The 20418-nt window shown below is 34.6% G+C and overlaps 1 protein-coding gene across 19 annotated transcripts in view; it reads right to left on the bottom strand.

The window, feature by feature from the left end:
* NRXN2 (neurexin 2) overlaps positions 1 to 20418 on the bottom strand; it is a 973084-nt gene that overhangs the window by 73493 nt on the left and 879173 nt on the right. For all 19 annotated transcript variants that reach the window (XM_063438522.1, XM_063438529.1, XM_063438527.1 and 16 more), the window contains one exon: positions 4996 to 5318. In XM_063438522.1, the coding sequence (XP_063294592.1) occupies positions 4996 to 5318 (323 nt within the window). The remainder of the gene's footprint in view (positions 1 to 4995; positions 5319 to 20418) is intronic.

Below are 20418 nucleotides of genomic sequence, written 5' to 3'. Positions count from 1 at the left end.
TTATTATCCTGTACAGCTTGGCATCACCAGAAAACCAAGGGTTTGATTAATATGATGGGATAACATTTTCAAATTATTTTATGTTTTGAAAAATATTTCAACATTTTGAAATGTTTTACATATTGATTTTTTTTATATATAAGATATAGTTTTTAATATTTTAATATTTAGATTTTTTTTTTAAAGTTTATCCAAAAATATTAAATCATTTGAAAAGCATATTGAAAAATATTAAATCAAGGCACACGTGTCTATTTACTATCCGGTACCTAACTTCGATGCCAATTTAATTTGTTGATAAGCTTTTCAAATGGTTTCATATTCTAAATAAACTTTATTATTTTTTAAATAATAAAATGTTCAAAAATATCATATAAAAAAATCGATATATATATATATATATATATGAAAAAATATCAAAATTAAAATGTTTCATATTATTAAACTGTTTTAAACATTTATCCAAAAATATAAAACATTTAAAAAAAACGTATCCAATAGTATTAAAAATTAAGTATTGATTATATGAAGAACATAGATCATGCTGTGTCAGTAGATGTTATCTACATTTTTTTGCAAATTAATTTTACACATTTAAAAACACAAAATATAGTACAATACAAAAGCAACATGTTACGATGAAAATGGTGTTCTTGGATTGAAAATTGGCTTAAAGATAGAATACAGAGAGTATGAGTTCATGGAAAATTTTCATGTTGAACAAGAATAATTGCTAATGGAAAATCTTTATGTTGAGCAAAGTGGTAAGTGGTGTACCTGAGGATCCTGTCCACTTCTTTTTAACCTGTCAATAAACAAACTTGCAATGGACATTGTATGTCCATATTTGCACAGGATACATTTCGTAAGTTAATACAGTATTAACAGAACATATTTCCATATAGATGGATTTGTATAAACTAGGGAACTGGACAGGCAAGGGATAATGGGATAATTTGTAGGTAAATTCAAAGTTAATCATTTTGGGTTGAGGAATAATCCCCTCTTAATGGGCTTTAGATAGGGATATTTTGACTGTCCCTCCTCTTTTTCACTCTATTGATGACTTTTTTTTTCTCAATGTGAACCAAATGGCGTGAAAATGAAATTAGGCTGTACCTAAACTCCACATGTACAAAACCTATTTTTGTTTTTCTACTATTTATCAGCCAACAGCTAAAATGGCACGTGAATAATTATGTTGTGAAAAAGAAGTATCAATTTGTATTTCATAATTTCATTTTGTCAGTATAGAAATCAGTAGCAAGATCCTATATTGAAAATGTGGCACACTTGTGAATGCTTGTTTTATAGAAGTATTTTATGGAATGAGTACAGAGGTGGTCTACAATATAAATAAGAGGAATGCAATGTCTTAATTTAATGGAAGGCTGCACTGGTTTAGTCTGTTCTCACCTTATTTTGGATCAAGAGCAGAAATGAAGATGTTGTAAAGGCTAAACTTAGTTTGAGTCTTCTTTCAGCTATTGTATGCTGACAAATTTCTCTCTCAACAATGCCCTACAGTACAATGCTTTGCTCATTGACTGAGAGCAATCAGCTGACACGTTTAACCAATGAGCTAGTCTTGCACTGAGCGAGTAGAGGTGGGGAGAAGTGCCTGGTAAACCCCAACTAAGAAGTTAAACCATTTTAAATCCATATTTCTACATAGAATGGGGGCACGATGACCCTCAATGGCACTATAATCACTACAGCAAGCTTTAGCATTTATGGTACTTGGAGTGTTCCTTTAAGGACTCCGGCATTATACAGTGTCAGTCACACCACGAAATATAGTTTTAATTGCATAGTGTGGCGCCACCCACCATGCAATATGAAATTTGAAAACCCATTAAAATATTGTAATAAATTAATAAATGCATTTGGGGATATTAGTAAAATCAATATATATTGTTGTTAAAAATTGTGGTGCTTTAACTTTAACTATTGATTCACTAAGCAATCAACCAGAAAATTATAGGTGTCTTATGAAAATCTTGTTTGTGCTCATTTTAGGTCAAACATGAAACAGCGCAATGATTAGAAAAGTGTAATCTAGACACAAAAACAGGAAATATTTACATAATTTAATAAGTAGTAAAACCAGGCCACTGTACTAATCACTGCTTGTGTGCCTCTGGCTATAGACATTAGATTTTAACTAACATGGCTATCGTGATTAATATATTCTGAAAACTATCAAGCAGTGTACTTTCATCTGAAAACCCCGTTAACATGACTAAAACATTTACTAAACAATGAATAAATTATACAGTGCTGATAAATGTTAAATAATGTATACAGGCTACATGACTTACTCTGTCAATAACGAACATGTAGCATGTCTAGTATCCATTCAATGCTATTTTTGACATAACTCCCACAGTGACTACACGGCGACACACAAATCCCATTTGAGAAAGAATAATTCTTTCATTCATATCAGGCACAACAATCAAGTAATATTTCACTAGGGTTAGAAAATGTGAATCAAGGGGTTAATAAGAAATTTCAACTGCATTGAGCTGAAGAAACGAAGGAAAAAAATATATCTAAATTCTCAGAGGCTTCTCCCAACCTGGGTAATTACTGCACCATCACCATGGCAACCCCTAGACGGCTCTGTCAGCATTTTGTGCTGGGATTAGGATGTGACCTGAGGGGGGGAACAGATTCTGCATATCAAAAGCCAGTGAAAGGGAGGTGGGAGAAAATAGAGAAGGAGAAGCAGCGTGGGGGGAGAACAGGCTGCATATCTTGTTAGAGGGACATTCGGTGTAGGTGAGAAAGCCCATGAAAAAAATAACAACACAATAAGATTAGAGGTCTGTAAAATTATGTAAGGTCAGAAGCTGAGATTATGGGGAAATCCTATTATGTTTCTAATGGGATTTGAACCGAGGCAATGGGCACCCAAAATATGTCAATTAACAAGATGTTGCATTCAGTCTATAAGATAGCATGGAGGAAAGGAAGAGAGGGAAGAGAGAGAAGGGAAAGGAAGGAATCGAGGGAAGGAAGTGAAAGGAAATGAAAGGTAAGGGAGGGAAGAATGGAGAGAAGGAAGGTAGGGAAGGAAGGGAGGAAAGAAGGGAGTGAGTGAGTGAGGAAGGAAGGGAGGGAGGAATGGAGGAAAAGTAAGGAAATGGATTTAATGAAGGGAAGAAGAAAAGAAGGACGGAATAAAGAAAAGTCTATATACTGGGTTATCTAAATGAGGTTCCATTTCCTCTCCATGTCATGAACAGGGAGAGAAAGCCCTCATAAAACAAGTTTACAAGCAGCTCCAACCTTTATGATACTCTTGTGTGGCAAATGGAGATATCGAAACCAGGAGGGTTAAAGTGGATTACTCACCTCTTCATTCACCCTTTGTGTAAATAGTGAACTACAGGGACCATCATTTGCAAACGCCCCTGTCACCCATTAGCTGGTGTGGTCCTCTTTTCAATTGACTTTCTTTTCCTTTTTACAGACCCATATGTGGAGGTAACTAGCTAGTAACTGGTTTATATGTATTTCTCATCAGTTACTCACCAGTCCTAGTCTATTGTTATTTTTCAATATATGGCCTGAACTGTGCTGACAATAAGACATACTATCTTCTAGGGACAAAAATTGTATAGTATACCATCCTACCTTCAATAACATTATAGCCTCACACTAGCACAGGCTGAATACAAAACAATTCAGAGCATCATTGCTTTATGTCATTTAGCTGCAAAATATTCACATTTGTAGAAAACACCATCACCATCAGACTGCTCCTCAATCATCACTAACAAAATAGATTTTTGGTTCATATAATTTCCTTGGTTGGGCAGTTTCTCCTTTCCTAAATCATATGTTATTCTATTGGCTTGATTTATTAGGGAATGCTTATTTTGTTGGTGGTTTAATAAATCAATAACCATGCGTACAGTTTGCTGTATGTGCAAGTTAATAGACATGGTTTGCACAAGTGCATTTATATCATCATGGGAAGACTAACATGATTTTTTGTACTTGCTTACGGGTTTCCTGCATGATTACCATTGTGGAACTTTCCATCAAGGCTTCAGGTGAATTTTATACACAAACAACAAAATAAGGTAATTGTAAACTACCTTGAGAGATACTTTGATTTTCAATTCTAAGAAAAACAATTGATAGTCACAAAATTGGATTGCATCCTTACAAGAAAATAGATTGTTCTTTAATCGCCACTAATGTGCAGCTCATTACAAATAAGTAGTTGTTTGTCAGATGCATGTAGTGTTCATTTTAAAGCTTGATATGTATGAGACATCATTATACAGTGTCGTGTTTCTATAAAAAAATTAAGGAATCACACTATAAAATGCTACATGTCCATTTTCAGTTGCTATACAATATAATTGAGCATTGTACATTCGAGAAGAAGTGGATCTAAAAATATAATAACATATTTCGCATCACAGGTGTGCTTAATTATAAAGGTATAACTGTGCGTTATCATTTATATAGTGTTAATCATTAAAGAAACAGGAATTTGTTTCTCATTATTCAGAGTGTCTTGCAAAAGTATTCACTTCTCCCATTTTAAGAGTTTGACATTTTGTAAAAGACACCAGCAATCGAGTTTGATCATGATGCTATGAAGTATAGTCATGTAATGCAGAATACAGAACTACAATGCTTGTAGAGACTAACACCAAAAGACTTTCAGCAGACAAAGGATACTGAATCAGTTAACTGAATATATAGACAGCCATCAAATGTCTATTTTTTGTTTAATCAATGAAAAATATGTAGCGTTTTTAACCCCTTAAGGACCAAACTTCTGGAATAAAAGGGAATCATGACATGTCACACATGTCATGTGTCCTTAAGGGGTTAAAGTTTCATGTCCATTTTAAATTTTTGATGGGAAAACACAAAAAAAAATAAGGAAATGCCAAATGTGGATGTGAATAGTAATACAATGTACTGTACATGCATTGAGAATTGTTTATCAAAGTGTAAGGTACTCACCTGCGTGATGCTGTCTCTCATAGTAGGGGACCTCCCTTTCCTTGTTGTTGTGGTGGCCATGGTAGTGGTGGTTTCCATAATGGTGGTGGACATGTCAGCCAAAAGAGTGGTGGCTGTGGTTTCTGTTGTCATGACAGATGGAACCTCCCCAACCAACATTAGGTTGCCCTCTGTCTTGACATTGGGGTCACTTTCAGCAGCAAGAGACAGAACTTTCAGCCCATTATAGTATAAGCCTGAGATCTGGCCTTGGAAAGGACGGCCCTGATCCTTTCCTCCAACTTTAATAGCCGCCTGGCTGTTGAAGATGGTAAGCTGCCGACCTGTGAGTGAGAGGAAAGACAATTCATCGAAGGACTGTGCTGAATCATTTAAAACATAAACCAGAAAATATCACGTTAAATTATTCAGCAGTGTCAAAAAATGACCAAGTCTACTGAAATCAAGTGCAACAAACATCCTTAGCATGGAACCACTTCATATAATATCCTGTTGAAAATCAAATAATACTACATTATAATGGTTATATACATTGCTTGCAATCCTTTGTTTTGTCCACATGGATTTTTAAATCATCACTTCAAAATATTTATACTTACACATACTTGTCTTTGATATATATGTTCCTGCTATCATTTGATCAACTTTAAATAGCTGTGAGCTATTTCTACAGTATTGAGTTACCAGATCTAAATCATGACAATGGCAGCAACCTGAAAATTTTGTTATATTGAATGAATGTTAATGGAAAAAAATCAACTCAGAAAAGAAGGAAAGCAAAGTTTTAGATAAGGTAATACATTTACTGTGAGACATCTCTAGATCATCACGGGCCAAGTCAAACTGTTTTACAATATCATTTCTCATTTGTTTCAAACTCCAGACATTTCAAGAGAATGCGATAACCGAGGGTCAACACACAATTTACATACAGTATCTTACACTCCAGCATTCAAGATATATTCCTGGCTAGGTGCATTTAAGCCACAAAATTATGCTGGAATAGAAAATAAACAACAAAACCATTTATACTGTATAATTTAGATTCTCCAGATTGCATATTTTTAATGTTCTGAGTAACTGGAAAAATAGAACAGGAGAAGTTTAATTATAACAATTAAAATTTTTAGACTACGCTGATGGTAGTCACTAACAGTATGGATGTACTTAAGGGCATGTATGGGCACACACTACTGCAGAAACGATTTTCCAACACTTTACTCAGTAGCGATCCATACCTGCAAGTTGTGGCAGCTTCGTAGAATCTGACTTACCCATGTATAGAAAAATCAGCACATGGCCTACAGCAAGTCAGCTAATCTACCGGAGCGGACAGGGGACTACAGTGCTTACTATTCCCAAGAAGCATGCATTACATACAGATAGGAACCTAAACAGATGTATGAGTTTACAATATTATTCGTTTTGCAGATACATCTGTTAAGGTTGGAGATAATAAGGAATACATGGAGTTTCTTATTAATAACCATATATAATAGGAGGCTAAAACTGACATAATCAGCAGTTTACCACTCCATTACAAGTGACCACAAAATAATATTAAAGGAGGTTTAATTCACTGATCAGTGAAATTAGCGTTGTGTGTATAAGTATTTGCGAAACTGAGGCCACATATGCAAAGACAGGAAAAAAAGCATTTATCACTTAGTTTTTCTGGCATAAATGTTGCTACTTGGGAAAAAGATGCACACAATTCATCAGCTTTCAAGGTATAAGCAGGTATATGGTGTTCTTTAGTCAAAAATCCCCCTAAAATTATAAATTGTGTACTGTGTATTTTTCCAATGCTATGTTTAGTGACACTTTGAAATCATTGCATTACAGAATTAATTCTGGTCCAATAACTACCTTCTAGTAAAGCTATAACAGTCAGTGAAAGAATGCTATCTGTCTGGTGTTACCCTGCAAGTATAATGGTTGCACACATGCCAACACAAGATTTTGGTTCGTACTATATGTGTGTACATTTTTTTTAAGTGCATTAAAACTATTGTTTTCCCTGGACCCATTGTCTTGTTTAGAATGTAGTTTCAGGGATTTCCTGGAAACTTATTATTTGTGAATTTGTGCATTTTCTATTGCTGAGTAAGCATTCAATATTCCATTTACATACATACATAAAAATAAAAAAATAAATAACAGTGTATTTGGTTCCCACCTTCACGGTGGAGTTCCTAATGACTTTATTACTATGAAATTATTACAGGTCTCATTTTATGGGACTGTTATTAAATACATTAGACAAAAGTTCCCACTTGATCTTCTTTGATGAAAAAGAGTATTTTCTAATACAAAACACATTGATTCCATTGACATAGGGAATATATTAGAATGTATTGTTTAGCATCATACAATGAAAAATCTTAATTGAGTATTATATATCCTACTCTTCTGAGCTGTCACTAATTAAAAAAGCACAACAGGAATCCTATGTTTTGTTGATTTTAAATGGCATTGTTACTATACAGTCATTTCCAGTGTATAACACAAAACGAGCTATAATACAATCCGAATAAGGATGTGCTTTGTATGTATAATAATGAAATGTTTGCTTAGAAATACCATTAAGATATTCTTTTTCTATAGAAGCATTATGTACTTTATATTGGTGTTGCATGGTTACGGAGACTTCACGTTACAAGTTTCACAGGCAGTGTGCCTATCCATTTCATTGGCATACAACTATTATATAATGTTGTAAAGTTGGGCTCTCCATGTACCAGCTCACAAGCGATTTTCAGCTCCCTAAATACTTTAATAGGCCCATAGCAACTCATACTGTTCAAAAATGATAGTCCCGGAATAGAGAGGTATGTATAAGACCCAAGTATAGTTATCTATATTCTGGATTGCAGGTGGCCTGAGTGAGCAAAGTATTTAAGAAAGTCCAGATTGGACCTTTATTTAATTGTTTTTGAAGTAGTTATGGTGTCTAGTGATCCCTGGTGTCATCCCATAGTTCCATATTAAACCATTTTTGAATATTTTAAAACTGAATGTGTGTCCCTGGGCACTCTCTGATGAGCCTATTCACTCTCTGATGCTTCCACATTAGCCTAAATTGCAATTGGTGGCATTCATAGGTTGAGATTATCAGCTAAACACTTCTAGCCAATAACTACTTCCCATTGCTGGTATAGATTGGTCTACAATTGTCTAACAACTACTATACAGTTACATTCATCTTTAGTCATATCGTTAGCACAAGGTGGAGCCACAGTGTCAAACTAATCAAATAAAGTTCAACACTGAACCATGGGACAGCGTCAGGAGACTCCAGACACCATAAACACTTAAAGAAGATAAAATAGTTGTCATGCCTCGAGTGTTCAATTAATGTGTTTGGCTTGCTGTCTGGGGAGCAGTGTTTGCTGTATTGTATTATCTAGTCATTACTAAAATTATTGCATTTTGTAGTTGCATGTAAGAAATTCACTTATAAGGTTGGCTGGTCACACAATAAAGGAAAGCAGTGCCCATTGAGATCTTGGGCATGCAACTATAGCTTGAGCATGTGTAGCTGCGTGTGTATGGGCATGTTTATGTGTGAATATGTAGTTATGTGTCTGTATGCTAGTGTGAAGCCGTGTGTGTGTGTGTGTTTGTTTGTTGGAATGTGTAGTTGTATGTGTGTATAAGAGTGTGTAGATGAGTATGAATATGGGAGTGTGTATCTGTGTGTGAATGAGTGTGTGTCTGGGAGTTTGGATCTGTGCATGTGTGCATGCATCTGGTAGTACAGTTCTGCACCAGCTATGGAAGAAGACTTGGCAAGTGGCCCTTGGGTAGATTGACTTTGACACAACCGTTATAAAGGTATAGCAGCTCCATGTGGCAGAATTCCAGAAGCTGCTGTTTAAATTGTGTTTTTTTAAGTATCAAAATAAAGTGACTTATTGAAAACAACAGAATACGCTGGGTGTTTAAATATAAGATAAGGGAGAAATTAAATAACTTCTTCTCAACTCTGTTGCAGTGGTGGCTGGAGAAGTTTTAAAATGGTTGTGTGCCAGACTCCTTCCTTTAGAAATGTACTCCTCCCTATACAATACAGATATACTCATACAATACAGAGATGCTCATGCATTAAAACAAGCTTGGCTTGTTTTATTGAATTACACAGAGCATCAGCACAGGGTTGTTGGATTACACAGAACTTCAATACAGAGATCCCCACACAGTACATGTCTCTCTCATATCTTCCTAGCCCTCTCGTATCTCTTCTTTATTTATCACCTTGAGTAGTGCTCCTGCTATGATAACTTTAGCTTTCTCTTAAATATTGTTGTTGCCATGTAATATGTAGACTCACCACACAGTCTACATAGGGATAAAGCAGCAGGGCACTTATAGACTCCTTGTTACCTTTGCAGCAGGCAATATAATTAATGTGCAGTGGTGATAAGGATACCAGACAGAGCTGATATCATTAACAGAATCAGCAATAATGACACATTACAACAGATTGAAATCGGATCAGTCCTCGGAGTCAAAGTCTCAGTCTTCAATTTGGAAGCTTCACTACTTTTCAACTAGCCATAGCATGAGTGTCTCAGCTGTAGAGTGACTGAGCACAAAAGGTGGTGGGTATGTGCAGTAGGAATATTAAAACTATTAGTAACAGGCAGCACGGTATCAGAAATGTCCCACTACCCTGGTAATCCTTGGACTTTAATGGCTTAATATGTATTAATTATACATTTGGGTAAATTCCCTTGCTTAATCAGGGCTGTCACTAGAGATATCGAGGGAGAGAAAAAGATAATATTATACATTGGTATTTGGCAGGAGCCATGAGCTGCTGCTGCGGTGCTCTGTGTTACTTCCAAAATGGCCTCTTGCTTCTCTCTCTTGTGGGCACTGTAACCCCACCCTGGGGCTATCAGTCAATGATGGCCTCAGAATAGAGATGCCAATAGCATGACTCCACACATGGGCAGCTAGCTATGCTGCCCAAATGACAACTCAATGGGAATTCCTGAAATACCTTCTTAACCCCTTAAGGACCAAACTTCTGGAATAAAAGAGAATCATGACCTGTCACACATGTCATGTGTCCTTAGGACATAAGGCATGTGCACAACCTGGTGACACAGGGCAGATATCAAACCTGCCCAATTTAATTGATGTGCCTAGATGTTCTTAAGATGTAAGCTTCTCCAAACAACTACCTAGGAAGGCGTTGGGGCCCTGTAGAACTTGAAACCTATTAATAAGACACACTATTTTCCTTTTGTCTTATAACCCTCCACTTTCTATACTACTGCAAATAAATGTTTACCCCACATAAATACTGGTAAAATGCAGCCCCAAGTGTACCTATGTACAATTGTTGGGCAGCAATATATATAGACACATACATGATCTAATATAGAATACATGTTACTGTTTTTGTTAAAAACATGTTTTTTTATTATTTTTGCATACAATCAGATATCTGGAGCATAATGATTGGGAGATATGATTAGAAAGTGGCATTATTTGATGATAACATTTTATTAACAATTATTTCTCATCTGATGTCAGTACCTGTTTGTCAATAAATGCTTTGCATTTGCTTAGAGCTCTCAGGGTATACGATTAAAGCCTCAAAAATGCAAGGCACCTAATGTGACCCTTTCTTACACATTGGTATTGTAACTATCGGCTGTGAATGTTTCCATTGGCAACACATTTCTTTCAATAGATGGGTATGAATCTAGATTCATGTTTTTTACCCTGCATTTTGTTGAAATTATTTAAAGTAAGTTAAATGCATATTGAATCTCATGATTTATGCATAGTCAATGTGTATAAAAGAACATTCTACCAAAACTGCTGTATTTCTTACTCTCTTTGGCTATAATGTTATTTTACACATATTAAACAATTAAAGACTTCTCTTACTTTTATATATAAACATAAGAAGTTGGGATTGTTTGGATTACTAAGTAGAACCAGGTTAAAGGTTCTCTTATACTATATAGAGCAAACCAATTTACCTAGCTAACTGTCTGGAATTCTTAATCAGCAAAATACGCTCAGTAGACATCCTCATGTGCCATCTCTCTTATCATTATTATTATTATTATTATTATTATTATTATTGCCATTTATATAGCGCCAACAGATTCCGTAGCGCTTTACAATATTTTGAGAGGGGGGATGTAACAATAAATAGGACAATTACAAGAAAACTTACAGGAACAATAGGTTGAAGAGGACCCTGCTCAAATAAGTTTGCATGCAGTACTTTATCTTGTATCCCATTCCATATAGCTGCTGTAATGCTATATTGATTGTCAATCCAGATCCCAAGTTTTCATAACCCATCTTTTGAAGAAGTGTGGCATAGTAAAGGAACACTGTAACGAGAATTAGTGAGCCTGATTTTCTATTATTATTATTTTGATTACTACTTATATGTTACTTATTATATTTTCACTATGGAAATATTTAGAAATCTTCAAATATGTTATTTTATCCAATCACCTCATCTCCTCAATTCACTAACCAAGATCTATTTTATAGTGCCTTTCCCAGATTAGATCAGATAAAATGGGTAGAATATATCAACTGTAATATTTTCCAGCAGGAAGTATTCAGTTATAGAAAAATATAAGAGATAACCACTTGCATTTTGATTAGCGAAATAGGTACAAGGCCCTGGCTATATGACATCTCAGTACAGTGATTGTCTGTAAAGGTGGAGTCGAGGCACATTGTCAGCTTGGTGTTAGTAAATAATTTGTAGTTTTGATTATTAACCCCTTAACGCCGTTACGGCGTTCTATGCCGTCGCGGCTTTAAAGGGCTTTAAAGCCGTTGCGGCGGCATAGAACGCCGTAACGGCTGAAGCCCCCAGGAGGTAAGCTATACTTACCTCCGCCGCGATCCTCTTCTGGGGGGCTGCCTGAGAGCCCAGGCAGCCCCCCTCCGGCAAATGAGGCCCCCGGGGGCCATGTGATCGCTCTCAAAGAGCGATCACATGGCCCCCTATAGCTGGCTATGGATCTGCCAGCAGGGGGACTGTCTAAAATATTAGAGAGTCCCCCTGCTGGTAGGTAGTGTAAAAAAAAAATTAAATACACATGTTAAAATAAAATACAAGTATTTATATATATATAATATATGTATATATATTATATATATAATATATATACATATTATATATATGTAACGTCATACGTAATGTATTTTAATATTAATATTAGTATATATATTAGTATTAAAATACACTTAGAATGACGTTACATATATAATATGTGTATATATAATAGATCTATATATATATATATTATATATATATACGTATAATTACAATAATAAATAAATAAAATAATAAAATAAATAAATAAAATATTGAAACAAAATTTAAAATAAATTATATATTCATATGTAATTTCATTCTAACTGTATTTTGTTATTAATATATATATATTGGAAACAGAATACACTTAGAATGACATTCTATATATATCTATCTATATATAAAATACAAATAACCGCAAATATATATAGATAGATAAATACATATAATTACATGAAAGATTACATTAGTATACACGTAGAATTTAAATACCTATAAATGCATATATATTAAAATTCTACGTGTATATTTAAGTAATTTTTTAACATAATTATGTCATTTAATTAATTAAAATTTGATTGACATGCCTGACAACACAGGGAGAAAGTGCAGAGAATTTAATTCGCAAGCACTATATTTGACCCTGTAACTCTCCAAGACACCATAAAACCTGTATATAGGGGGTACTGTTTTACTCGGGAGACTTCGCTGAACTCAAATATTAGTGTTTAAAACTGGTAAATTGTATTACAACGATGATATTTTAAGTAAAAGTGACGTTTTTTGCATTTTTTACAAACAAACGGCACTTTTATGGACTATATTATTGTTGTAATATGTTTTACTGTTTTAAAACACTAATATTTGTGTTTAGTTAAATCTCCCGAGAATAACAGTACCCCCCATGTACAGGTTTTATGGTTTTTTGGAAAGTTAGAGAGTCACATATAAGGCTCGCATTTCATTTTTTTGACATTGAAATTTGCCAGATTAGTTATGTTGCCTTTGAGACCGTATGGTAGCCCAGGAATAAGAATTACCCCCATGATGGCATACCATTTGCAAAAGTAGACAACCCAAGGTATTGCAAATGGGGTATGTCCAGTCATTTTTAGTAGCCACTTAGTCACAAACACTGGCCAAATATTAGTATTTTGCTTTTTTCACACAAAAACAAATATGAACGCTAACTTTGGCCAGTGTTTGTGACTAAGTGGCTACTAAAAAAGACTAAACATACCCCACGTTCAATACCTTGGGTTGTCTACTTTTTCAAATGGTATGCCATTATGGGGGTAATTCTCATTCCTGGGCTACCACACCGTCTCAAAGGTAACATTACTAATCTGGCAAATTTCAATTTGAAAATGGAACGTTCTATATTTGACCCTGTAACTTTTCAAAACACCATAAAACCTGTTAATGGGGGGTACTGTTGTACTTGTGAGACATCGCTGATTACAAATATGTGCATTTTGTTGCAGTAAAACCTAACAGTATTATGACATTTACAGCTAAAATGTGAGGCGGAACTACAAATTAAAAAAAAAATTCTAATTTCTTACAGTTTTTTTTTATTTTATTCATAATAAATTGTTTCATATATAAATATTTTATATGAAATGAAAGCCCTGTTTCTCCTGAACAAAATGATATATAATAAGTGTGGGTGCATTTAATATGAAAGAGGTGAATTACGGTTGAACAGACATATAGCGCAAATTCCAGTTTTTGTTTACGTTTTGTTTTGATCAGAACGTGCACTATTGACTCCGTCCTGAAGGGGTTAAATATCTAATCTGATAAATTAAGTTTTAATAATGAATATATATCCAAATCCCTGTCTATCTCTCTCTCACAAATACATACACTGACACAAACATTTGTGTATATTTCTTGTTAATTCCAGTAACACACTACATAATATATGTTATGGTGCGTATTAAATATGTAGATATTTTAGTTGCGGGGGACCTAAAGAATGAAAGATGCCTAACCCAATAAGGAATCTAAAACATGTACAATAAAATAAACTGCAGATTTAATTAGAAAAAAAATTTTTTTACTGAAACCGGTGCACTTCTTATTTTTTCATAGGCAAGTAACTACGAGTTGATATTCACTAACTGCCCATTGTGTCTGCTTACTTGTTTACTTCAATAGTATCATGTACACTATGCTCTCCAGACTGACTTTCAATGAATTGAAATTTCAAATTGAATTTACTTTCCGATTACGTCTACATGATATAGTGCCATTCTTTTTTACTCAAACAGTACCCCGGTTATTAAATAATTCAATCTCAACAAAAAAAAAAAAATCTTTATATTATCTTTCCTATACAAAGGAAGTATTTTTTTTGCCAATCTCTTGCTCTGGGAAGATGAGAAGGTGAAATATATGTATTTTCTCCACAGTAGATAAATACGAAGAATACAAACAAGGGTTGGAGTCTCGAAGGAACTAATGTGGAAGCATTTCATAATTCACAACTGAAGGAAACTTCTTTAAAAGATGCATCTTTCTTAGTCTAACATAATCAGAAGACCCCTTTAAATTACATTCTCACATCAGCTTACTGGCCTGTTATTTATTATAAAATAGTTTCTTTATATCAACAATTTGCTTGATAAACGTGTTTACTACCAGATGTTTGCTACCCTCCCACATGTGTTGCTATGTTGCTAAGCTCCAGAGAGTAATTCAAACTCAGTAGGAATCCTGAGATCTACAGAACTCTAAAGTGCCACCTACTCTACCAAGAAAGAATTTTATTAGTTGGATTTGTAATAAAACTTGTTGGGTAAAAATTACAGTATTGTCAGGATAATGATTAACCTTAACACAAAAATAATATCAATGTATTTTATTCATATTTTATATTTTTATTTGGATCAAATACTAAAACACATTTTAAAAAATCCAATATAAATGACAATGCCTCTAATACATAAAAAATGTCATGTTTAAATATCTGTACTAAGATTTTTTTCATTTTTCTGTAATATCAAAGTGAAATCGTTAATGTCTTCATGTACCTGATAATATCATTTTAAATACACTAAAAAGTAAGAATAAAGAATAATATTATTAGGTTACTTCATTGAGTAATTAAATTCTCAAAGTCCTTAATTATTTTCTTTTGACATATTACACAGTTACATTTGCCTCATTTTATTACATTTCCAATCATTGCCTGAATTGTGTAACACATCCAGTCAAATCATGAAAGCTACAAGCCATATGAGTATTCATTGTGTAAAATATCCAGTTGATGTACATGGTCTCGGGAGGCAAGACTGAGTACAAGGATTTTTACAGCCCTAGGCAAAAATCCAGACTGCTGCCCTTGTATATCAAATGCTAGTTTCTCCCTCTGCCAGGCTTTTTTCCCCTTATTTTCCCAAGTCTCTTTTTGTCTCAGTATCTTTTCATGCCTGCCTAATTCAGAATTTATCGCCAGCATTTTTTAACCTCTGTTTCTTCTTGTTCTCTAATCCACAGTGTTTCATGTTCCATTTCCTTTACCACTATTGCTGCCAGTCTCTTTTATCTTATAGCCATCGGTCTTTTTTAGCCTGTCTACGTCAGTTTCCCCTTCTCTTCACTAGTTTCTGTTTTGACACAAACTCTACCAGTATATGTTATTGCCTCTCCACCACTTTTTTATACTTGCTTCTACTTAAGGGATACATGTGTGCGTGTATTGGGGCCTGTTTGTGAGAGGGAAATTATGTATACGTAGTTGAGTAGGTTGTTAAGGGACTGCATGTCCGCGATGGGAGGTTGTATGTGTTTATGCATGGGGCATGAGTATTGTGTGGGTGAGCGAGTGCTTAATATTGGGTAGAAATAAAGGCATGCTACCCAGTCCAGTGGGATTTTTCCATTAAGAGGTGCATCTCTAGAAGTTACAGATCATTGTAAGTAATGTCTTCAGTCTGACATAAGTGGGGCTCGACTAATGGGGGAAGAAAGGATCTTGGTGTAGCAGCAAGCCTCCCTCCCACATGTGGTGTAGAATTGTTTCCTATGGAACCCAGATTCCAGACATGGACATTTCAGGTGGAACATGGGAGGTCCCCAGAATTGTTCATTCTTGTGCAAGAATGGCCACTATATTCCTGCATTTCCAATGAATAAAATAATAAAAAAAGAACAAATCTGACAATTACAATTGCTTCAAACATTAAACGGCATTGCACAAAAACAATGTACTTAAACAATGGATTAACTGTTCTTCACTTGCCACTTGCTGTGATATATTACTTTCAAAGGAAATAAATAAATCAATGTGAATAGTTTGCTAGAAGCATTTCTCATGTATACGTGTGAAAGGTACATAACTTTTATATTATAGTCCACATGTATACATGTTATTTATAGAAAATGTTATCGATTATGTTCTTATTTGTGAGTGTTGTTGGCATTTGTCTAAAATGGCTTCTTCCATTTTAATATGTTCCTGAGCAAAAATCTGTGATGTAGTGTAACAAATGTAAGCCTGTAATAAGGCAATTGGTCCACAGAGTTTGTAAATGAAGATCCCATTGCTATGGATATATGGACTGACAGGCACAGTAAAATTGCCAATAATGTCATCTTCCTCATAAGATGAAAAACATTCTATAGTGTCCGTGAATAAAATATATATAATTAAACAAATTTGGGGTCCATGGGGCAAACATGTAATAGAACGTTACCAACAAAAGGTCTCTTTTACTTGCCTTAAACATACATATGGGAAGATTAAAATAAAATGAACTCAGATGCATTGGCCCTCTGCTTTCACCCATTTCACCTCTATATGTGATTGGGCATATGTAATCATTAAATAGTTTGACTAAATACAGTCTAATTATTAAGGGGACACTCTAAACAGCTTAATGTAGTGTCTGTGGGGCAAAAAGACTGTTCCTGTAGTCTCTGCAGTGTAAACACAGGCTTTTCTCAGCATTATGTATATAGTATATATTATTTTAATTGGTTATGGTTATGATTGTATATAATTGGACATTTTGTCCAAGCCTCTTGAAGTGGGCAATTAAGGTCAGTATCTTGTGAATCATTATTTCATCCATGGGACCATGGGCTAATTATTAAACATGACTATGGTATATTATACATCCTTATTGGATGGAAGAAGCAGCAGGGATACTGTACTGCCCTCTACTCAGCATATGTATATACTGTAAGTCACACAAATGCATACATTGTTAAATTATATGGACACTCAATGGTTTATTTCTAGTTCAGGGGTGCCATGCACGACACTCAAGGTGTCTTTGCACGGCACTCAAGGCAGCTACAGCCAAACAGGCTCTGGCCTGTCAGGAGTCCCAGTATGGAGTCATATGTATCATACACGATACCACAAACTACTCCTGAACATATACAATATAATAGCTCATATACACACAAATACTACAATACAAAGCAATTACAGCATAAATAACACAAGCAGAATACGGCAGCATACACACCTCAATTTAAACAAATAGGACCGGCACGCTACGAGACATCACAATCCTATATCGGCACAGTGCTGCTAAAAGGTTGCCTACCCCTGTTCTAGTTAATGCCCCAAAGTTAGTGAATTTTCCACATTCAGCCAGTTTGTAACACTATCACATCATGAGTGACATTTTATTAAATTAGTTTCATTAATGATCCTCCAAGATCTCTGATGTTACTGGAGTCTCTGGGATCTTCCTGCACATAAGACATATCGTGTGAAGATTTAAGTCAATGATTGATGATTAATGTAAATATATAGTTACATAGTTACATAGTTACATAGCTGAAAAGAGTCCATCAAGTTCAGCCTTCCTCACATTTGTTTTTGCTCTTGTTCCAAAAGAAGGCAAAAAAAACCTAGTCTGAAGTGCTTCCAATTTTGCAACAAACTAGAAAAAAATGCCTTCTTTACCCCAAAATAGCAGCCAGATGTTTCCTTGGATCAAGCAGCTATTACCCCACTAATTAGAAATTATATCCCTGTATGTTATGTTTTTGCAAGTATTTATCCAATTGCAGTTTAAACATCTGTATGGACTCTGATAAAACCACCTCTTCAGGCAGAGAATTCAATTTTCTTATTGCTCTTACTGTAAAAAAAACCTTTTCTTTGCCTTAGATGAAATCTCCTTTTTCCCAGCCTAAATGAGTGACCTCATGTGCTATGTATAGCCCAGTTTATGAATAGATTTCCAGATAATGGTTTGTACTAGCCCCAAATATATTTGTATAATGTTATCACATCCCCTCTGAGGTGCCATTTTTCAAAACTAAAGAGATTTAAATTTTTTAACCGTTCTTCGTAACTAAAATGCTCCATTCCTTTTATCAATTTTGTAGCTCATCTCTTTCTAGTGCCATGATATCATTCTTTATAGCAGGTGCTCAAAATTGCACAGCATGGTCTTACCAGTGATTTATAAAGAGACAAAATTATATTTTCATCCCGAGAATTTATGCCCCTATTTATACATGACAAAACCTTACTGGCCTTAGCAACTCCAGATTGACATTGCATTATGCTGCCTAATTTGCTGTCCATAACAATTTCCAAATCCTTCTCGTGTGTGGTTATCCCTAATTCGCTACCATTTAGGGTGTAAGTTGCTTGTGCATTCTTGACCCCGAGGTTTTTTAGTGCCCAGTCCCCCACTCTATCCAAATCCCTCTGCAGCAAAGCAATATCCTGCTCACATTTTACTACTTTACACAGTTTGTGTCATCTGCAAACACTGAAACATGGCTTTCAATGCCTATTTCAAGATAATTTATAAATATGTTAAATAGAAGCGGTCCCAAAACAGAACCCTGAGGGATACCAATTACAACTTTTGTCCAGCCTGAACATTTACCATTAATGACAACTCGTTGTACTCTCTCCTTAAGCCAATGTTCTAACCAAGAACAAGAATATTCATCTAGACCTATATCTTCTAGTTTGAAGACTAACCTATTGTGATGAACCGTATCAAGTGCCTTGGCAAAATCCAAGTAGATCACATCCACTGCAACACCCTGATCTATACGTCTACTTACTTAAATATAACACTCTATAAACAGATTTGTGTTATGTAAGGCCCATTTTACCTTATTGAAGTACTTGTAAAAAGTATATGGCATTATTGTTTTCATTTTCATTAGGAAGAAACCAAGACATTGTATTGGTGTCATCTTGACCCACATGTATGATACTGAGGAACTGCTGATACTTCAGCTGAAGTGCAGATAGAAAACATGGAATGTGTGATATGTTCATTACAATAATCAAACCTTGATCACTACCCTAATTTTTCTACATGTGTGGGCATATGACTTTGACACTGGACTAAACAAAGGAGCAGGTGCAGTGTACAGAAAGATAAAAGGTTATGCAAAAACTAAATAGAACTAAATGAGGGTGATAGGAGTATCCCTGTGTGATGAGAGATAATGTTGCCTTGTTGTCTCAATACACATTGTTTACCTAGAACAGTGCTAATATCAAGCACAATATTACACATTTGTACCACCTAGATTAGGGTTCCTCCCACTTGCCATTGGCAAAGTAAAAATGTAAGCCTGTCAAGTAAAATTCCTTCTTGTTGAGTGTGCCATGGACCCTCTCGTCTTGCAGTAATGGATAACTTTTAGGCCAGTCCAGTAGCATTGAACTAGAAATGTTGATTTCTAATAAAATACCAAGTACCTTCAAAACATACCACAGTATCTATTTAATTGTACTTTTACACTCACTAATCTACTTGATGCATTTGCTTGACCCTAACAGATTGTGTACGCAAAATAGTATTTAAAGAAAGAAATTGTGAGACTCAACCTAATCACTGTGGACATTGGCACCATCAATATTTTCTGTGAGATAAAGCTTTTAAGCCTCTAAGTACAACTCAAGTACATTTCTATGTTACTTGACATCGATGTAAATATATATTTTGATTCATTGTCTATATGTAAACAAAAGCCATTTAACCATTATTTTTGCTTTGATTGAAAATCGAGAATTAGAAATAAAACTGATGCCAGCTTGTAGAAAATGTATTGATCTGAATTAAGATTTTTTTCTCCTGATATAGTAATTAAAAATAGATTTTTACATAACTCTAAATGTATTAAAAGAATTCCAATTGCTAGGTGTTTTCAGTTGATAACACTCAATAACCTTTAAACCTTGTTTTATTTTAACATATACATTCTGAAGTGTGTGAAATGTGTGAGGTAAAAAATAAATTTACATTATTTTTTGTCTACACAACAAGAAAACTAAAAAATAAATAAAATTCTTAGAAAATTAGTTTGACCTTCCATGAAACTGGCTATTT

This window comes from Pelobates fuscus, chromosome 12 (genome assembly GCF_036172605.1).
Source record: "Pelobates fuscus isolate aPelFus1 chromosome 12, aPelFus1.pri, whole genome shotgun sequence".
In the NCBI taxonomy this organism is placed as follows: domain Eukaryota; kingdom Metazoa; phylum Chordata; class Amphibia; order Anura; family Pelobatidae; genus Pelobates; species Pelobates fuscus.
The sequence above is the reverse complement of the archived record's forward strand: the minus strand, read 5'-3'. Positions and strand labels throughout refer to the sequence as shown.